The 22292-nt window shown below is 47.9% G+C and overlaps 1 protein-coding gene across 1 annotated transcript; it reads right to left on the bottom strand.

Annotated features, from left to right (window-relative positions):
• Window positions 1-299: 299 nt before the first annotated feature.
• LOC135535090 (stimulated by retinoic acid gene 8 protein-like) lies at window positions 300-17398 on the bottom strand. The gene is made up of 7 exons (XM_064961814.1): window positions 17312-17398; window positions 16961-17135; window positions 11674-11749; window positions 11501-11582; window positions 8164-8328; window positions 2264-2558; window positions 300-461 (listed from the first exon to the last, which is right to left on the bottom strand). Exons 2-7 carry the CDS (start codon window positions 17132-17134, stop codon window positions 300-302), a joined length of 954 nt encoding a protein of 317 aa, XP_064817886.1. The 5' UTR covers window position 17135; window positions 17312-17398.
• Between the last annotated feature and the right edge of the window lie 4894 nt (window positions 17399-22292).

Below are 22292 nucleotides of genomic sequence, written 5' to 3'. Positions count from 1 at the left end.
TTTTCATTTTCTCCTGACCAAAATATGAGGCAGGACACTTGTCCACATGATTAAACTTGTATTCAATGTAGCAAAACATGACATGAACTCATTTTAGACCAAACGAGCAGTTACCGCCTTGTTGCTTGGTAGGGCAGCATTGCGCCTCGTTAAAAACACTCTTTTATCCGTCTAAGTTGGAACTGGTGCTGTTAAAAATACAATATTTATTTTATTCTGAACATGAATAAACCGATTTGATTAAATCCCACAGGTTGACGTTTTCAACAAGCACGTCTATTCTGGGCTCAGGTTTAGACTCAGAGGTGATACGTTGAGAACCCGGACTGACACGGGTACATGGTGCCAACCTGGACCAGAACATCGACTGCTTCCTCAGGCAGACAGGAGGCCACTTCCTGTTGTAGATGAACAACCCAGAACTGTGTGAGTGGGTTCTCAGTCAGACAGGAGGCCACTTCCTGTTGGAGATGAACAACCCAGAACTGTGTAAGTGGGTTCTCAGTCAGACAGGAGGCCACTTCCTGTTGGAGATGAACAACCCAGAACTGTGTGAGTGGGTTCTCAGTCAGGCAGAGGCCACTTCCTGTTGGGAGATGAACAACCCAGAACTGTGTGAGTGGGTTCTCAGTCAGACAGGAGGCCACTTCCTGTTGGAGATGAACAACCCAGAACTGTGTGAGTGGGTTCTCAGTCAGGCAGAGGCCACTTCCTGTTGGGAGATGAACAACCCAGAACTGTGTGAGTGGGTTCTCAGTCAGATTTACAGTAGGCCACTTCCTGTTGTAGATGAACAACTTAGAACTGTGTGAGTTAGCTTTACCTGTGTAAAGGCCAATTAAAAAAAATAATTTCTACAGTAAGTTATTTACAGTAGGCCTGGTAATTTTACAGTAAGTTATTTACAAGGCCTTGTTAGCTAATTTCTACAGTTGTTAAGTTATTTACAGTAGGCCTTGATCATTTCTACAGTAAGTTATTTAGCTGTAGGCCTGATTGTTAGCATTTTTACATCTTCATCAGCTACTGTTAGTTAGTGTGTACAAGGTCAGTAGATAGCTATTAGCTGTGTACAAGGCCAGGGGACGTTAGCTATTAGCTGTGTACAAGGCCAGGGGATTGTTAGCTATTAGCTGTGTACAAGGCCAGGGGAATGTTAGCTATTAGCTGTGTACAAGGCCAGGGTACAAGGTCAATTGTTAGCTATTAGCTGTGTACAAGGCCAGGGGATTGTTAGCTATTAGCTGTGTACAAGGCCAGGGGAATGTTAGCTATTAGCCGTGTACAAGGTCAGGGGATTGTGTACAAGGCCAGGGTATTGTTAGCTATTAGCTGTGTACAAGGCCAGGGGATTGTTAGCTATTAGCTGTGTACAAGGCCAGGGGATTGTTAGCTATTAGCTGTGTACAAGGCCAGGGGATTGTTAGCTATTAGCTGTGTACAAGGCCAGGGGAATGTTAGCTATTAGCCGTGTACAAGGCCAGGGGATTGTTAGCTATTAGCTGTGTACAAGGTCAGGGGATTGTTAGAAAGAGAAACATCTACTACTATGAAGGTTAGTTAGTTACTCCCTTATGTCTGCTGATCATCACCTGTTAGAAAATGACAACAACGCCTTGCTAGCTGACTCACTGTTCCACTGTCGAAGCACTGTTTCCAGAAGGACTGTTTCCCAGAAGGACAGTTTCCCAGAAGGACAGTTTCCCAGAACCACTGTTTCCCAGAACCACTGTTTCCCAGAACCACTGTTTCCCAGAAGCATCCTGCTCTGAAAGACCTCCCTGGGTTTACCGTTCCCAGAAGCATCCTGCTCACGCTGTGTTTGATCAGGACGTGTCGTTTGATTAATTAGTTGGTTTTCAGAGACTCATTACTAAGCACTTCCCCTTGTGGGCGCTCCCGTTTATTTCTCAACGTTTGTGTGAAACTAAGAGAGAGAAACTCATCGCTGTATTTGCGTTTCATGACGATTGAGCTCAGTCAGAACTAGTAGCTACCATGAGTCCATTTGATGACAGCGGTGTTTGGATGGCTGGTGGGAACGACAAGTCAATGGCCGACAGAGCTGCAGCGTTTGGGTCTCGGAGTGATCTTCAAGAAAACGGGCTGGGGATTGAACCAGGGTCTGTAGTGACGCCTCTAGCACTGAGATGCAATGCCTTAGACCGCCGCGCCACTTGGCCAAATCAATTAAAAATCCAGTAATCAATGAAATAATTCATTATAATTGATTAAATAATTGATTAAGGAAAGCTGTACCCACCTCTTCATAGCTAGAAGGAGAAGAGGCTGCCTGGCTGTTTGCCTGAGTGGAGGGCTGGAGCGAGAGGTGGAGGTGGGTGTCTGGAACAGGATTAGGGGGTGTCTCTGCCGGCCCTTCCCAGCCCAGGGTGCTCTGCTGGGGGGGACAGGTCTGGTAGGCTGCCCGGCGCTCTGGAGAGAAGCTATCCCACAGGCCTGAGATAGCTTCAGATACTACAGCCAGACCAGTCTGTCCCGGGCTCAGCACACCGCTACAAACCAACTTCTCCAGTGTCTGTCTGTAGAACAACAAGTACCTGGGGAGAAATAGAGAGATGGGGGAGAGAGAGAGTGATTGGGGAGAGAGAGATAGGGATGGGAGAGAGAGAGGGATGGGGAGAGAGAGAGATGGGGAGAGAGAGAGATGGGGAGAGAGAGAGATGGGGAGAGAGAGAGGGTGATTGGGGAGAGATAGATAGGGATGGGAGAGAGAGAGGGTGATTGGGGAGAGATAGATAGGGATGGGAGAGAGAGAGGGATGGGAGAGAGAGAGATGGGGAGAGAGAGAGATGGGAAGAGAGATGGAGAGAGAAAGATGGGGAGAGAGAGGGTGATTGGGGAGAGATAGATAGGGATGGGAGAGAGAGAGGGTGATGGGGAGAGAGAGAGGGATAGGGATGGGAGAGAGAGAGGGTGATGGGGAGAAAGAGAGAGACAGGGATGGGAGAGAGAGAGGGGGATGGGGAGAAAGAGAGAGACAGGGATGGGAGAGTGAGAGGGTGATGGGGAGAGAGAGATAGATAGGGATGGGGAGAGAGAAAAAAATCATTGCTGTTTTATGGAGGTTATACATTAATTAGGTGAAATGAACGAGTCCCTTTTTTAAACCCCTCTCCCATGGTCAGAGGTGCACCTCAGTGCCCCCAGCTATAAACCCCCTCGTGCTGAATCCTTGATGCCCAGGCACAGGCCAGGAAGGCACTAACTCAACGCACTACGGACAGTTAAAACATCTCAACGGAGACAGGACATCTAGTAGAAGCAACCAGCCAAGGCTGAAATCTTGACAAGATTGTTAATTAAAAATATGACTTCAGTTTCATTTGGACTTTGGGGAGGAGCTTCAACTGAGACGAAGGCGGGGACAGAATTGTCCCTTGAGAAGTATCTTCTATTGTCACTCATTCTGTCAATAAATTAGTCTATAAACAGACTGTCAATAGGTTGGTCTCTAAACAGACTGTCCATAGGTTGGTCTATAAACAGACTGTCCATAGGTTGGTCTATAAACAGACTGTCCATAGGTTGGTCTCTAAACAGACTGTCCATAGGTTGGTCTATAAACAGACTGTCAATAGGTTGGTCTATAAACAGACTGTCCATAGGTTGGTCTATAAACAGAGTCCATGACTGGTCTATAAACAGACTGTCCATAGGTTATCTATAAACAGGCTGTCCATGGTTGGTCTCTAAACAGACTGTCCATACTGATGGTATAAACAGACTGTCCATAGGTTGGTCTATAAACAGACTGTCCATAGGTTGGTCTATAAACAGACTGTCCATAGGTTGGTCTCTAAACAGACTGTCCATAGGTTGGTCTATAAACAGGCTGTCCATAGGTTGGTCTCTAAACAGACTGTCCATAGGTTGGTCTATAAACAGACTGTCCATAGGTTGGTCTATAAACAGACTGTCCATAGGTTGGTCTATAATCTGACTGTCCATAGGTTGGTCTATAATCTGACTGTCCATAGGTTGGTCTATAATCTGACTGTCAATAGGTTGGTCTATAATCAGACTGTCAATAGGTTGGTCTATAAACAGACTGTCAATAAATTGGTCTATTCAAACTGTCAGTAAATTGGTCTATAATCAACCTGTCAATAAATTGGTCTATAAACAGACTGTCCATAGGTTGGTCTATAAACAGACTGTCAATAAATTGGTCTATAATCAGACTGACTGGTCAGCTGTATAGCCTCTACACTGATGGAAATACCAGTTGACTGGTCAGCTGTATAGCCTCTACACTGATGGTCAGCTGTATAGCCTCCACACTGATGGTCAGCTGTATAGCCTCCACACTGATGGTCAGCTGTATAGCCTCCACACTGATGGTCAGCTGTATAGCCTCTACACTGATGGAAATACCAGTTGACTGGTCAGCTGTATAGCCTCCACACTGATGGTCAGCTGTATAGCCTCCACACTGATGGTCAGCTGTATAGCCTCCACACTGATGGAAATACCAGTAGACTGGTCAGCTGTATAGCCTCTACACTGATGGTCAGCTGTATAGCCTCTACACTGATGGAAATACCAGTTGACTGGTCAGCTGTATAGCCTCCACACTGATGGAAATACCAGCTGTATAGCCTCTACACTGATGGTCATGTATAGCCTCCACACTGATGGTCAGCTGTATAGCCTCCACACTGATGGTCAGCTGTATAGCCTCTACACTGATGGAAATACCAGTTGACTGGTCAGCTGTATAGCCTCTACACTGATGGAAATACCAGTTGACTGGTCAGCTGTATAGCCTCTACACTGATGGTCAGCTGTATAGCCTCTACACTGATGGTCAGCTGGTCAGCTGTATGATGCCTCCACACTGATGGTCAGCTGTATAGCCTCCACACTGATGGTCAGCTGTATAGCCTCTACACTGATGGAAATACCAGTTGACTGGTCAGCTGTATAGCCTCTACACTGATGGTCAAATATAGCCTCTACACTGATGGTCAGCTGTATAGCCTCCACACTGATGGTCAGCTGTACAGCCTTTACACTGATGGAAATACCAGTTGACTGGTCAGCTGTATAGCCTCCACACTGATGGTCAGCTGTATAGCCTCCACACTGATGGTCAGCTGTATAGCCTCCACACTGATGGAAATACCAGTTGACTGGTCGGCTGTATAGCCCCTACACTGATGGTCAGCTGTATAGCCTCCACACTGATGGAAATACCAGTTGACTGGTCAGCTGTATAGCCTCCACACTGATGGTCAGCTGTATAGCCTCTACACTGATGGAAATACCAGTTGACTGGTCAGCTGTATAGCCTCTACACTGATGGTCAGCTGTATAGCCTCTACACTGATGGAAATACCAGTTGACTGGTCAGCTGTATAGCCTCCACACTGATGGTCAGCTGTATAGCCTCTACACTGATGGTCAGCTGTATAGCCTCCACACTGATGGTCAGCTGTATAGCCTCCACACTGATGGTCAGCTGTATAGCCTCTACACTGATGGAAATACCAGTTGACTGGTCAGCTGTATAGCCTCTACACTGATGGTCAGCTGTATAGCCTCTACACTGATGGTCAGCTGTATAGCCTCTACACTGATGGAAATACCAGTTGACTGGTCAGCTGTATAGCCTCTACACTGATGGTCAGCTGTATAGCCTCTACACTGATGGAAATACCAGTTGACTGGTCAGCTGTATAGCCTCTACACTGATGGTCAGCTGTATAGCCTCTACACTGATGGTCAGCTGTATAGCCTCCACACTGATGGTCAGCTGTATAGCCTCCACACTGATGGTCAGCTGTATAGCCTTTACACTGATGGAAATACCAGTTGACTGGTCGGCTGTATAGCCTTCACACTGATGGTCAGCTGTATAGCCTCCACACTGATGGTCAGCTGTATAGCCTTTACACTGATGGAAATACCAGTTGACTGGTCAGCTGTATAGCTTCTACACTGATGGAAATACCAGATGTATAGCCTCTACACTGATGGTCGGCTGTATAGCCTCTACACTGATGGAAATACCAGTTGACTGGTCGGCTGTATAGCCTCTACACTGATGGTCAGCTGTATAGCCTCCACACTGATGGAAATACCAGTTGACTTGGTCAGCTGTATAGCCTCTACACTGATGGAAATACCAGTTGACTGGTCGGCTGTATAGCCTCTACACTGATGGTCAGCTGTATAGCCTCTACACTGATGGTCGGCTGTATAGCCTCTACACTGATGTAAATACCAGTTGACTGGTCAGCTGTATAGCCTCTACACTGATGGAAATACCAGTTGACTGGTCGGCTGTATAGCCTCTACACTGATGGTCAGCTGTATAGCCTCTACACTGATGGAAATACCAGTTGACTGGTCAGCTGTATAGCCTCTACACTGATGGTCAGCTGTATAGCCTCTACACTGATGGTCAGCTGTATAGCCTCCACACTGATGGTCAGCTGTATAGCCTCTACACTGATGGTCAGCTGTATAGCCTCCACACTGATGGAAATACCAGTTGACTGGTCAGCTGTATAGCCTCTACACTGATGGTCAGCTGTATAGTCTCTACACTGATGGTCAGCTGTATAGCCTCCACACTGATGGAAATACCAGTTGACTGGTCAGCTGTATAGCCTCTACACTGATGGAAATACCAGTTGACTGGTCAGCTGTATAGCCTCTACACTGATGGTCAGCTGTATAGCCTCTACACTGATGGTCAGCTGTATAGTCTCTACACTGATGGTCAGCTGTATAGCCTCTACACTGATGGAAATACCAGTTGACTGGTCAGCTGAATAGCCTCTACACTGATGGAAATACCAGATGACTGGTCAGCTGTATAGCCTCTACACTGATGGAAATACCAGATGACTGGTCAGCTGTATAGCCTCTACACTGATGGAAATACCAGTTGACTGGTCAGCTGTATAGCCTCTACACTGATGGTCAGCTGTATAGCCTCCACACTGATGGAAATACCAGTTGACTGGTCAGCTGAATAGCCTCTACACTGATGGAAATACCAGTTGACTGGTCGGCTGAATAGCCTCTACACTGATGGAAATACCAGTTGACTGGTCAGCTGTATAGCCTCTACACCGATGGTCGGCTGTATAGCCTCTACACTGATGGAAATACCAGTTGACTGGTCAGCTGTATAGCCTCTACACTGATGGTCGGCTGTATAGCCTCTACACTGATGGAAATACCAGATGACTGGTCAGCTGTATAGCCTCCACACTGATGGAAATACCAGTTGACTGGTCAGCTGTATAGCCTCCACACTGATGGTCAGCTGTATAGCCTCCACACTGATGGAAATACCAGTTGACTGGTCAGCTGAATAGCCTCTACACTGATGGAAATACCAGTTGACTGGTCGGCTGAATAGCCTCTACACTGATGGAAATACCAGTTGACTGGTCAGCTGTATAAACACTGATGGTCGGCTATAGCCTCTAACTGATGGAAATACCAGTTGACTGGTCAGCTGTATAAACCTCTACACTGATGGTCGTGATGTAAGAGCCTCTACACTGATGGAAATACCAGTTGACTGGTCAGCTATATAGCCTCCACTGATGGAAATAAAGTTGACTGGTCAGCTGTATAGCCTCCACACTGATGGTCAGCTGTATAGCCTCTACACTGATGGAAATACCAGTTGACTGGTCAGCTGTACAGCCTCTACACTGATGGAAATACCAGATCACTGGTCAGCTGTATAGCCTCTACACTGATGGTCAGCTGTATAGCCTCCACACTGATGGTCAGCTGTATAGCCTCTACACTGATGGAAATACCAGTTGACTGGTCAGCTGTATAGTCTCTACACTGATGGAAATACCAGTTGACTGGTCAGCTGTATAGCCTAACACTGATGGTCAGCTAAATATAATTTCTAAACTGATGGAAATAATAGACTGGTCAGCTGTATAGAATCTGATGGTCATCTGTATAGCCTCTAAACTGATCCCAGACTGTCTGTTTGTCTAACTGATGGAAATACCAGTTGACTGGTCAAGCTGACCAACTGATGGAAATAGGACTGGCCTAAACCTTTCTCCTGATGGAAATACCAGTTGACTGGTCAGCTGTATAGCCTCTACACTGTGATGTTGCTGTTCGCTACTCGTTAACCCTGGCACGAGCCCCCACCCTTCAAACTCCAGGATGTTGGTTAGAGAGTTGATGGAGGTCTGAGAGGGGGCGGAGTCATCCAGAGTCTCCTCCTCAGAGTCTTCCTCACTGGTCTCAGTCAGGTCCTCTCCGTCAGCCCCGCCATGACGCCTGTGGCCACCAGGTCTTCTGGAGCGCAGGGAGCTGAGGGGAGGGGGGGAAGGAGGAGGGGGGAAAGGGAGGGGGAGGAGGGGGAAAGGGGGGGGGGGGGAGGGAGGAGGGGGAAAGGGGGGGGAGGACGGGGAATGTAAGACTGAAAAAATAAGGAATTGATATCTAGAAAACAATAGGGGATTTTACATGCATGTGTATAAACAACTGGTTGATCAATAACATGGGTAGATGTGTATAGGAACTGTAGTTGATCAATAACATGGGTAGATGTGTATAAACAACTGTAGTTGATCAATAACATGGGTAGATGTGTATAAACAACTGTAGTTGATCAATAACATGGGTAGATGTGTATAGACAACTGTAGTTGATCAATAACATGGGTAGATGTGTATAGACAACTGTAGTTGATCAATAACATGGGTAGATGATCAATAACATGGGTAGATGTGTATAGACAACTGTAGTTGATCAATAACATGGGTAGATGTGTATAGACAACTGTAGTTGATCAATAACATGGGTAGATAATCAATAACATGGGTAGATGTGTATAGACAACTGTAGTTGATCAATAACATGGGTAGATAATCAATAACATGGGTAGATGTGTATAAACAACTAGTTGATCAATAACATGGGTAGATGTGTATAGACAACTGTAGTTGATCAATAACATGGGTAGATAATCAATAACATGGGTAGATGTGTATAAACAACTAGTTGATCAATAACATGGGTAGATGCTGCCCCCCAGTGGTAATCTATACTAACTGCAGGTGGCACGCTGTACTTAGGGAAAGGGGATACCTAGTCACTGAAATGTGTCTTCAGCTGTTAACCCACAAACCCCTCTGACTCAGAGAGGGGCATTGGGCTGCCTTAACCCCCAAACCCCTCTGACTCAGAGAGGGGCAGTGGGCTGCCATAACCCACAAACCCCTCTGACTCAGAGAGGGGCAGTGGGCTGCCTTAACCCACAAACCCCTCTGACTCAGAGAGGGGCAGTGGGCTGCCTTAACCCACAAACCCCTCTGACTCAGAGAGGGGCAGTGGGCTGCCTTAACCCACAAACCCCTCTGACTCAGAGAGGGGCAGTGGGCTGCCTTAACCCACGTCATCGGCGCCCTGGGAGCTGCTGTCGTTAACTGCCTCGCTCAACGGCAGAACGGAAGGTTTTTTCCCCATCTTGTCAGCTCGGGGATTCAAACCAACAACCTTTCGGTTACTAGTCCAACGCTCTACCCACTAGGCTACCTGCCGCCCCCATAGATACTGGTGCAAAGCCTAGGCGGCAGGTAGCCTAGTGGGTAGAGTGTTGGACTAGTAACCGAAAGGTTGCTGGATCTAATCCCCGAGCTGACAAGGTAAAAATGTGTCGTTCTGCCCCTGAACAAGGCAGTTAACGCCGCTGTTCCTAGGCAGTTTACCCACTGTTCCTAGACCAGTTTACCCACTGGACAGTTAACCCGCTGTTCCAAGGCAGTTAACCCACTGTTCCAAGGCAGTTAACCCACTGTTCCTAGGCAGTTAACCCACTGTTCCTAGACAGTTAACCCACTGTTCCTAGACCAGTTAACCCACTGTTCCTAGGCAGTTAACCCACTGTTCCTAGGCAGTTAACCCACTGTTCCTAGGCAGTTAACCCACTGTTCCTAGGCAGTTAACCCACTGTTCCTAGACCAGTTAACCCACTGTTCCTAGACCAGTTAACCCACTGTTCCTAGACCAGTTAACCCACTGTTCCTAGGCAGTTAACCCACTGTTCCTAGGCAGTTAACCCACTGTTCCTAGGCAGTTAACCCACTGTTCCTAGGCAGTTAACCCACTGTTCCTAGGCAGTTAACCCACTGTTCCTAGACCAGTTAACCCACTGTTCCTAGGCAGTTAACCCACTGTTCCTAGGCAGTTAACCCACTGTTCCTAGGCAGTTAACCCACTGTTCCTAGGCCACTGTTCCTAGACCAGTTAACCCCGCTGTTCCAACGCAGTTAACCCACTGTTCCTAGGCAGTTAACCCGCTGTTCCAAGGCAGTTAACCCACTGTTCCTAGGCAGTTAACCCACTGTTCCTAGACCAGTTAACCCACTGTTCCTAGGCAGTTAACCCACTGTTCCTAGGCAGTTAACCCACTGTTCCTAGGCAGTTAACCCACTGTTCCTAGGCAGTTAACCCACTGTTCCTAGACCAGTTAACCCACTGTTCCTAGACCAGTTAACCCACTGTTCCTAGACAGTTAACCCACTGTTCCTAGGCAGTTAACCCGCTGTTCCAAGGCAGTTAACCCACTGTTCCTAGGCAGTTAACCCACTGTTCCTAGACCAGTTAACCCACTGTTCCTAGACCAGTTAACCCACTGTTCCTAGACCAGTTAACCCACTGTTCCTAGGCAGTTAACCCACTGTTCCTAGACCAGTTAACCCACTGTTCCTAGGCAGTTAACCCACTGTTCCTAGACAGTTAACCCACTGTTCCTAGACCAGTTAACCCACTGTTCCTAGACCAGTTAACCCACTGTTCCTAGACCAGTTAACCCACTGTTCCTAGGCAGTTAACCCACTGTTCCTAGGCAGTTAACCCACTGTTCCTAGGCAGTTAACCCACTGTTCCTAGACCAGTTAATCCACTGTTCCTAACCCCACTGTTCCTAGGCAGTTAACCCACTGTTCCTAGGCAGTTAACCCACTGTTCCTAGGCAGTTAACCCACTGTTCCTAGGCAGTTAACCCACTGTTCCCCAGGCAGTTAACCCCACTGTTCCTAGACCAGTTAACCCACTGTTCCTAGGCAGTTAACCCACTGTTCCTAGACCAGTTAACCCACTGTTCCTAGGCAGTTAACCCACTGTTCCTAGGCAGTTAACCCACTGTTCCTAGGCAGTTAACCCACTGTTCCTAGGCAGTTAACCCACTGTTCCTAGGCAGTTAACCCCACTGTTCCAAGGCAGTTAACCCACTGTTCCAAGGCAGTTAACCCACTGTTCCTAGGCAGTTAACCCCCTGTTCCTAGATCAGTTAACCCACTGTTCCTAGACCAGTTAACCCACTGTTCCTAGACCAGTTAACCCACTGTTCCTAGACCAGTTAACCCACTGTTCCTAGGCAGTTAACCCACTGCTCCTAAACCGTCATTGAAAATAAGAATTTGTTCTTAACTGACCTAGTAAAATAAAGATCTAGTGTATGTCAATGGGAGTAGTGTACCTGCTGTGTGACTGCAGCCTCCGGTACTCTGCCCTCACTTCCTCCAAGCTGCACGGCCCGTCTTCATTACCGAGGAATATCCCTAAACACATGTCGGTGAATGAGAAACCGTGCCCTTAATCACAGAGCGTGGTTGTTCTGTACACATCAAAAGGGCATTGGGCTCCTCTCACCTTTCAGTAGCATCAGTCTGCTCAGGTGGGCTTCCTGCTCTTTCAGAAATCCTTTGGCGTGGTCCAAGATCTTCCACTGAGCGACCAGACAACAATACAATCACACTTTACAATACAACACATTCAACTGAGGTTGCCACTTATCTGATCCATAATACCAATCTATCACCAGGTAGATGAAGATCTACCTGCCTGGCCAGGTAGGTGAAGATCTACCTGCCTGGCCAGGTAGTTGAAGATCTACCTGCCTGGCCAGGTAGTTGAAGATCTACCTGCAGGGCCAGGTAGGTGAAGATCTACCTGCATGGCCAGGTAGGTGAAGATCTACCTGCATGGCCAGGTAGGTGAAGATCTACCTGCAGGGCCAGGTAGGTGAAGATCTACCTGCCTGGCCAGGTAGGTGAAGATCTACCTGCCTGGCCAGGTAGGTGAATCTACCTGAGGTCCCTGGCCAGGATCCAGGTAGTTGAAGATCTACCTGCAGGGCCAGGTAGGTGAAGATATACCTGCAGGGCCAGGTAGGTGAAGATATACCTGCAGGGCCAGGTAGGTGAAGATATACCTGCATGGCCAGGTAGGTGAAGATATACCTGCATGGCCAGGTAGGTGAAGATCTACCTGCAGGGCCAGGTAGGTGAAGATCTACCTGCAGGGCCAGGTAGGTGAAGATCTACCTGCAGGGCCAGGTAGGTGAAGATCTACCTGCATGGCCAGGTAGGTGAAGATCTACCTGCATGGCCAGGTAGGTGAAGATCTACCTGCCTGGCCAGGTAGGTGAAGATCTACCTGCCTGGCCAGGTAGGGCCAGGTAGGTGAAGATCTACCTGCAGGGCCAGGTAGGAAGATCTACCTGCCTGGCCAGGTAGAAGATCTACCTGCAGGGCCAGGTAGGTGAAGATCTACCTGCAGGGCCAGGTAGGTGAAGATCTACCTGCAGGGCCAGGTAGGTGAAGATCTACCTGCATGGCCAGGTAGGTGAAGATCTACCTGCAGGGCCAGGTAGGTGAAGATCTACCTGCAGGGCCAGGTAGGTGAAGATCTACCTGCAGGGCCAGGTAGGTGAAGATCTACCTGCAGGGCCAGGTAGGTGAAGATCTACCTGCAGGGCCAGGTAGGTGAAGATCTACCTGCAGGGCCAGGTAGGTGAAGATCTACCTGCAGGGCCAGGTAGGTGAAGATCGCCTGCAGGGCCAGGTAGGTGAAGATCTACCTGCATGGCCAGGTAGGTGAAGATCTACCTGCATGGCCAGGTAGGTGAAGATCTACCTGCATGGCCAGGTAGGTGAAGATCTACCTGCATGGCCAGGTAGGTGAAGATCTACCTGCATGGCCTGCATGGGCCAGGTAGGTGAAGATCTACCTGCATGGCCAGGTAGGTGAAGAAGATGGCCAGGTAGGTACCTGGCCAGGTAGGTGAAGATCTACCTGCATGGCCAGGTAGGTGAAGATCTACCTGCATGGCCAGGTAGGTGAAGATCTACCTGCCTGGCCAGGTAGGTGAAGATCTACCTGCATGGCCAGGTAGGTGAAGATCTACCTGCATGGCCAGGTAGGTGAAGATCCATGGCCAGGTAGGTGAAGATCTATACCAGTGCATGGGGCCAGGTAGGTGAAGATCTACATGCATGGCCAGGTAGGTGAAGATCTACCTGCATGGCCAGGTAGGTGAAGATCTATATGGCCAGGTAGGTGAAGATCCCTGCATGGCCAGGTAGGTGAAGATCTACCTGCATGGCCAGGTAGGTGAAGATCTACCTGCATGGCCAGGAAGGTGAAGATATACCTGCATGGCCAGGTAGGTGAAGATCTACCTGCAGGGCCAGGTAGGTGAAGATCTACCTGCATGAAGATCTACATGCATAGGTGAAGATATACCTGCATGGCCAGGAAGGTGAAGATCTACCTGCATGGCCAGGTAGGTGAAGATATACCTGCATGGCCAGGTAGGTGAAGATATACCTGCCCAGGTAGGTGAAGATCTACCTGCATGGCCAGGTAGGTGAAGATATACCTGCATGTAGGTGAAGATCTACCTGCATGGCCAGGTAGGTGAAGATGTTTTTGGAAAGTAGAGAAAGTCGACAATAAACAGTAACTTGGAATCAGAAAAGTATATGAGAATGTCAGAACAGTTCCCACAACAGACCACTATAACTGAAGTGGTAGCAGGGACGACTGTGACGAGCTCTGAACGAATCAAGGTGAGTGGAAATCTCCCTTACGACCCTTTCAGAAAAAAAAAATATTTTAATGACAACTTATGGAAAAGAAATATCGATCCTCAAATAGAAAGCGATTGATCAGCTTTGAATCTATTTGGGGTTGTTTTTTTAGAGGGTGTGTGTGAGTGGGAATGGGATGTGAATCTGGTGTTGATCGTGGGTCGACGCCGAGCCTGAGGGAGAGGTTTGTGTGAGTGGATTATGACAGAGCTGTTTGTTCAGGAAAATAAACTAAATCGAGCACCTTAAATGTTTCTAATTGTTTTTGTTTTATGTATTCTGCTTAAAATCGTCCTAAAACTGTTTTAGGACGATTTTAAGCAGAATACATAACACAAATACAATTAGAAACATTTAAAGTGCTCAAACAGCTCTCTACCCAGCAACAGTTAGCCCCAAATCACACCCCCCTATATGAATTTTTGTTTTGTTTTGTTGTTTTGAAATCAGAAAAGATGCAGCAAAATCAAGCATTTTTGTCAGCAGAAATCACAAAAAAAATTGCATAAAATCCTGGGGGGACAAGTCTGGAACAAATCACACCCTCTCTACCCACCAACAGTTAGCCAGTTAGCCCCAAATCACACCCTCTCAACCCAGCAACAGTTAGCCCCAAATCACACCCTCTCTACCCATCAACAGTTAGCCAGCTAGCCCCAAATCACACCCTCTCAACCCAGCAACAGTTAACTAGCTAGCCCCAAATCACACCCTCTCAACCCAGCAACAGTTAGGGAGCTAGCCCCAAATCACACCCTCTCTACCCAGCAACAGTTAGCCCCAAATCAAATTAGCAGCCCCAAATCACACCCTCTCTACCCAGCAACAGTTAGCCAGCAAATCACACTCTCTACCCAGCAACAGTTAGCCCCAAATCACACCCTCTCTACCCATCAACAGTTAGCCAGCTAGCAAATCACACCCTCTCAACCCAGCAACAGTTAGCCCCAAATCAGCAACAGTTAACTAGCTAAATCACACCCTCTCAACCCAGCAACAGTTAGGGAGCTAGCCCCAAATCACACCCTCTCTACCCAGCAAAGTTAGCCCCAAATCACACCCTCTCTACCCAGAAACAGTTAGCTAGCTAGCCCCAATCACACCCTCTCTACCCAGCAACAGTTAGCCCCAGCACACCCTCTCTACCCAGCAACAGTTAGCCCCAAATCACACCCTCTCTACCAGCAACAGCAAGTTAGCCAGCTCGCCCCAAATCACACCCTCTCTACCCAGCAACAGTTAGCCAGTTAGCCCCAATCATACTCTCTACCCAGCAACAGTTAGCCAGTTAGCCCCAATCACACTCTCTACCCAGGACAGTTAGCAAACAGTTAGCCCTAGCCCCAAATCACACCCTCTCTACCCAGCAACAGTTAGCCAGCTCTAGCCCCAAATCACACCCTCTCTACCCAGCAACAGTTAGCCCCAATCACACTCTCTACCCAGCAACAGTTAGCCCCAATCCTCTAAATTAGCCCCACAATCACACTCTCTCCCAGCAACAGTTAGCCTAGCCCCAAATCACACCCTCTCTACCCAGCAACAGTTAGCCAGTTAGCCCCAAATCACACCCTCTCTACCCAGCAACAGTTAGCCAGTTAGCCCCAATCATACTCTCTATCCAGCAACAGTTAGCCAGTTAGCCCCAATCACACTCTCTACCCAGCCCCAACAGTCACACCCCAAATCACACCCTCTCTACCCAGCAACAGTTAGCTAGTTAGCCCCAAATCACACACCAACAGTCTCTACCCAGCAACAGTTAGCTAGCTAGCCCCAAATCACACCCTCTCTACCCAGCAACAGTTAGCCCCAATCATACTCTCTACCCAGCAACAGTTAGCCACAATCACACTCTCTACCCAGCAACAGTTAGCTAGCTAGCCCCAAATCACACCCTCTCTACCCAGCAACAGTTAGCCAGTTAGCCCCAAATCACACCCTCTCTACCCAGCAACAGTTAGCCAGTTAGCCCCAATCATACTCTCTACCCAGCAACAGTTAGCCAGTTAGCCCCAATCACACTCTCTACCCAGGACAGTTAGCCCCAATCACACTCTCTACCCAGCAACAGTTAGCTAGCTAGCCCCAAATCACACCCTCTCTACCCAGCAACAGTTAGCTAGTTAGCCCCAATCACACTCTCTACACAGCAACAGTTAGCCCCCCAAATCACACAACAGTCTCTCTACCCAGCAACAGTTAGCTAGCTAGCCCCAAATCACACCTCTCTACCCAGCAACAGTTAGCCAGTTAGCTACCCAGCAACAGTTAGCCCCAGCAACAGTTAGCCCCAATCACACTCTCTACCCAGGACAGTTAGCCAGTTAGCCACAATCACACTCTCTACCCAGCAACAGTTAGCTAGCTAGCCCCAAATCACACCCTCTCTACCCAGCAACAGTTAGCCAGTTAGCCCCAAATCACACCCTCTCTACCCAGCAACAGTTAGCCAGCAACAGTTAGCCAGTTAGCCCCAATCACACTCTCTACCCAGCAACAGTTAGCTAGCTAGCCCCAAATCACACCCTCTCTACCCAGCAACAGTTAGCTAGTTAGCCCCAATCACACTCTCTACCCAGCAACAGTTAGCCCCAATCATACTCTCTACCCAGCAACAGTTAGCCAGTTAGCCCCAATCACACTCTCTACCCAGCAACAGTTAGCTAGCTAGCCCCAAATCACACTCTCTACCCAGCACAGTTAGCCAGTTAGCCCCAATCATACTCTCTACCCAGCAACAGTTAGCCAGTTAGCCCCAATCACACTCTACCCATCAACAGTTAGCTAGCTAGCCCCAATCACACTCTCTACCCAGCAACAGTTAGCTAGTTAGCCCCAATCACACTCTCTACCCAGCAACAGTTAGCTAGTTAGCCCCAATCACACTCTCTACCCAGCAACAGTTAGCTAGTTAGCCCCAATCACACTCTACACAGCAACAGTTAGCTTGCTAGTTTCTCCATAGTAACTGACCAAAAATATTTTCACACAACAGTTAGCTACACATGAAGGAGAGAACAAGGAAGATATTTCAGATTGTTAGCCATCTATATTTATCTCACCTTAGCAGGCATCTTGTTGGATGTGGGGCAGACCACGGTGTTGAGTTTCTCGAACAGGGTGGCCAGGTTGGCCCGGTGTCGGGCCTGCAGAGCCCGTCGTCTCTCCTTCTGGTGCTCCTCCATGTCCCGTTTCCTCCGGAGCCCGGTCGGACCGGTACTACCTCGTCTGGACATCCTGATTTAATGGGTTATATAAAATAAGAAGAAGACGCTACACTGGTTAATAATGGAGTTGTTTCTCTTCCCATTGTTAAGAGTTATATCGGTCAACAACAACAAGATGGCTACCGAGCCCTGATGGCTGTTTTAGCTACTTGGTTAAGTGTAGAGTTGGATAATATATCCACAGACCTTATTGTGTTGTTGTTGCTTCCTTGCCTTTTTGAAATCCTTTATAAATGTATGTTAACAAACTGTCCGCGTTTTCTGTTAAATTGTTATGGAAAATGATCTATAGTGTGTGTGATTTTTCGTGCAGGATGTGGCTACATGAACCGCGTTAAAGAGGCTCCAACCGTCTCATCAACCGGCAGTATTGAGATCAGTGATGCCAACGTAGCAATTTTGTTTCTAGATTTAGCAACAACAAAAAAATCAAACAGCACCAAGCAACAAATGTAGCTACTTTAAAAATATATATTTGGAACTTTTAGCAACTTCTGAAACGTGTCTCAAACGCAAAAAAAACGAATTTTTCCTCTAAATGACACAACACACGTGTCTGGCTGCAAAAGTGCGCTGTGAGTGACGTCAGCAGCAGGCGCTCAGCAGCAATTTCGGCAAATTGCAAATTCATCGTAGGTTCGACGAGACAAAACCCAATGAATATAGTTGGTCACAAATGTTTTGATCCTGGACAGAACTTACAACATCAATCAACATGTCTCGATCAAAATTGTACAGAAAGGAGTGGGAGTCTGTACCTGAATCTGAAGCCGGTAATTGGGGGTGATACTGTGCGTACTGCAAATCAGATATGCTTTGCAAAAAAAATGATGACATGAAAAAACATTGTGCTACCCCAAAGTATATAAATGAATTAAAACCTTTCAACCCCGCAACGCCATCTACATTACCACAGTTGGTTAAGAAAGTGGAGAACTGCAGAAGCTATTATAGCAATGGCCACTGCAAAGCATTGTTCGCTGCTAGCATGCGACCATTTACAGTACACGGCTTGCAAAACTGCCTTTTCAGATTCTGTGGCAACAAACTTCCAAATGGACCGCACCAAGTGCACAGATATTATTAGGGGAGTCCTGGCTCCTTATTTACTCTAAAGGGTAACATCAGATGTGTAGGGGATGAGAAGTTCAGTCTCCTTTTGGGTGAGTCCACTGATGGCAGTGTCTCAATACCTGGGTGTGGTGATTTGTTATTTCAACGCTAAAAAAAGAAACGGTGGTGTCTCTCCCTTTACTATAAGGTTTACCAAGGCCCTAGTCGATTTACTATAAGGTTCACCAAGGCCCGAGACCCTTTACTATAAGGTTCACCAAGGCCCTAGACCCTTTACTATAAATATATATATATATCTCCTTGCCGTTCATATGAAACGGTGTCTCTCCTTGCCTTTCAATGAAACGATGGGCAATGTCACCACCTAGAGGCAGCTGAGACACATGTAATTCATAATGTCAATGGCCTTACCTAAATTAGATTTCCTCAACTCCTCCATCCTCTCTCTCTCCTCCATCCTCTCTCCTCCATCCTCTCTCTCCTCCATCCTCTCTCTCCTCCATCCTCTCTCTCCTCCATCCCCTCTCTCCTCCATCCTCTCTCTCTCCTCCATCCTCTCTCTCCTCCATCCCCTCTCTCCTCCATCCTCTCTCTCTCCTCCATCCCCTCTCTCCTCCATCCTCTCTCTCCTCCATCCTCTCTTGCCTCCCTTTTGAAAAAGGCCAAATGTAATCAAGTCTAGGGAACGTGGATAAAAATGAGCCACATGATGTTTACAGGGGAGGATCCACGTGATGTTTACAGGGGAGGATCCACATGATGTTTACAGGGGAGGATCCACGTGACGTTTACAGGGGAGGATCCACGTGACGTTTACAGGGGAGGATCCACGTGACGTTTACAGGGGAGGATCCACGTAAATTTTACAGGGGAGGATCCACGTGGTGTTTACAGGGGAGGATCCACGTGATGTTTACAGGGGAGGATCCACGTGATGTTTACAGGGGAGGATCCACGTGATGTTTACAGGGGAGGATCCACGTGATGTTTACAGGGGAGGATCCACGTGAATTTTACAGGGGAGGATCCACGTGATGTTTACAGGGGAGGATCCACGTGGTGTTTACAGGGGAGGATCCACGTGATGTTTACAGGGGAGGATCCACGTGATGTTTACAAGGGAGGATCCACGTGATGTTTACAGGGGAGGAGCCATGTGATGTTTACAGGGGAGGATCCACGTGATGTTTACAAGGGAGGAGCCATGTGATGTTTACAAGGGAGGATCCACGTGATGTTTACAGGGGAGGAGCCACATGATGTTTACAGGGGAGGATCCATGTGATGTTTACAGGGGAGGATCATCCAGAAATAAATGTGTAAATTAATCCAAACAGATTAAGTTCGTCGTGAAAGAAATGTTCTAGATTAAAGGGTAAATAGAATATATTTTTTAAATGTTGACATGCTTTTCTCCTCTGACAATACAACAGCAGGTTCAAAGAGGATGTGACAGACATCACATCTCCTCTGCAGTAGGATACACGTGTGCTTCCTCGTCAAAAGGAGGCTATTGAGGAGGGGAGGAGCGTCTTCCGTTTGTCTACTAATGAATTGACACACTCCTCGACCACCTATCGGTTTCCGGGTCACGGAGGAGAGAGATGAGGGGAGGGGGGGGGGGACAGGATGGAGGAGAGGACGGGGTTAGAGAAGACAGGACGGAGGAGGGGAGGGAGAGAGGACAGGACAGAGGGGAGGGGATGGAGGAGGGGCGGAGGAGAGGGGACGGAGAGAGGACAGGATGGAGGGGAGGGGGGGAGAGAGGACAGGATGGAGAGGGGTGGGCGTAGGAGAGGGGACGTAGAGAGGACAGGATGGAGGGGAGGGGGAGAGGGGACAGAGGAGAGGGGTGGGCGTAGGAGAAGGGACAGAGAGAGGACAGGATTGAGGGGAGGGGGGGAGGGGACAGAGGAGAGGGGTGGGTGTAGGAGAAGGGACGGAGAGAGGACAGGATGGAGGGGGGAGAGGGGACAGAGGAGAGGGGTGGGCGTAGGAGAGGGGACGGAGAGAGGACAGGATGGAGGGGGGGAGAAGAGGGGACAGAGGAGAGGGGTGGGCGTAGGAGAGGGGACAGAGGAGAGGGGTGGGCGTAGGAGAGGTGATGGGGTGATAGACTTTTTTCCCAAATGAGAAAAGGCCAATGTCCATGTAGCAGCATTCAAACAACAACAAAACAACCACATCTTGTTTTCAGTTTATTCCACAACTCTTACGAACTTCTGAAGATATCAACAATTTAACAAATGGTCATTTTTCAATAAAAACACAGTGTAACATTTTTAAAGGGAACGAGGTTTAAACTGAAACCAATTCAACATACAGAGAAACACAACTTTTGGCTTCAAACCAGTTTGGCAGCTTTGTTTTAGGAGGAACATTTCAACAAAAGGTACTGGATGGATGGAGATCAAGCTCCCAAATGGCACCCTATCCCCTATATAGTGCACTACTTTTGACCGGAGCCCTATTGGTCAAAGTACATCCCAGTGTACACTACTTTTAGTAGTGCACTACGTAGGGAATAGGGTGCCTTTAGGAATGCATGGTGATGGAGGCCTCTCCACACACAGACATAACGTTAATCTCACAGACACACAGAGAAATGGGCAGAAAACGAACGGATTGGGACAGGACAGCTGGCTGAATACTAACGGATTGGGACAGGACAGCTGGCTGAATACTAACAGATTGGGACAGGATGGCTGGCAGAGTACTAACGGATTGGGACAGGACGGCTGGCAGAGTACTAACCGATTGGGACAGGATGGCTGGCAGAGTACTAACCGATTGGGACAGGATGGCTGGCAGAATACTAACCGATTGGGACAGGACGGCTGGCTGAATACTAACAGATTGGGACAGGATGGCTGGCAGAGTACTAACAGATTGGGACAGGACGGCTGGCTGAATACTCTACCAACAGATTGGGACAGGATGGCTGGCTGAATACTCTACCAACGGATTGGGACAGGATGGCTGGCTGAATACTCTAACAACAGATTGGGACAGGATGGCTGGCAGAATACTCTACTAACGGATTGGGACAGGATGGCTGGCTGAATACTCTACTAACGGATTGGGACAGGACGGCTGGCTGAATACTAACAGATTGGGACAGGATGGCTGGCTGAATACTCTACTAACAGATTGGGACAGGATGGCTGGCAGAATACTCTACTAACAGATTGGGACAGGATGGCTGGCTGAATACTCTACTAACGGATTGGGACAGGACGGCTGGCTGAATACTAACAGATTGGGACAGGATGGCTGGCTGAATACTCTACTAACGGATTGGGACAGGATGGCTGGCTGAATACTCTAACAACAGATTGGGACAGGATGGCTGGCTGAATACTCTACCAACAGATTGGGACAGGATGGCTGGCTGAATACTCTACTAACGGATTGGGACAGGACGGCTGGCTGAATACTAATGGATTGGGACAGGACGGCTGGCTGATATGGACTATGGATTGCTAATTTAAGGGCATCGGTGGGATTAAATCTCTAAGGAATAAGGCTGGATAACATCAGGCCCAGTCTGCGCTGTACGAGGATAGCAGTTCAAATGATATTACATGTGTCACAACTCAACACTGCAGACACAGGGTCAAAACAGTCTACCTGTAAACCTGTATTCGGATCAAATCCACACACACACACACACACACACACACACACACACACACACACACACACACACACACACACACACACACACACACACACACACACACACACACACACACACACACACACACACACCACATAATGCCTTGTTATGCAGGAATGCGTACAGGATTACTTGATGCTTTGTAAGAAGAACAGGCCACAGGAAGGTAGAGAATGGCTAAATTACTCCTTCATATTTAAATCCCCTGACCTAGAGAATGGCTAAATTACTCCTTCATATTTAATCCCCCTGACGTAGAGAATGGCTAAACAACTCCTTCATATTTAAATCCCCCTGACGTAGAGAATGGCTAAATTACTCCTTCATATTTAAATCCCCCTGACGTAGAGAATGGCTAAACAACTCCTTCATATTTAAATCCCCCCTGACCTAGAGAATGGCTAAATTACTCCT

Source organism: Oncorhynchus masou, unplaced genomic scaffold, assembly GCF_036934945.1.
Source record: "Oncorhynchus masou masou isolate Uvic2021 unplaced genomic scaffold, UVic_Omas_1.1 unplaced_scaffold_443, whole genome shotgun sequence".
Classification (NCBI taxonomy): Eukaryota; Metazoa; Chordata; class Actinopteri; order Salmoniformes; family Salmonidae; genus Oncorhynchus; species Oncorhynchus masou.
The sequence above is the reverse complement of the archived record's forward strand: the minus strand, read 5'-3'. Positions and strand labels throughout refer to the sequence as shown.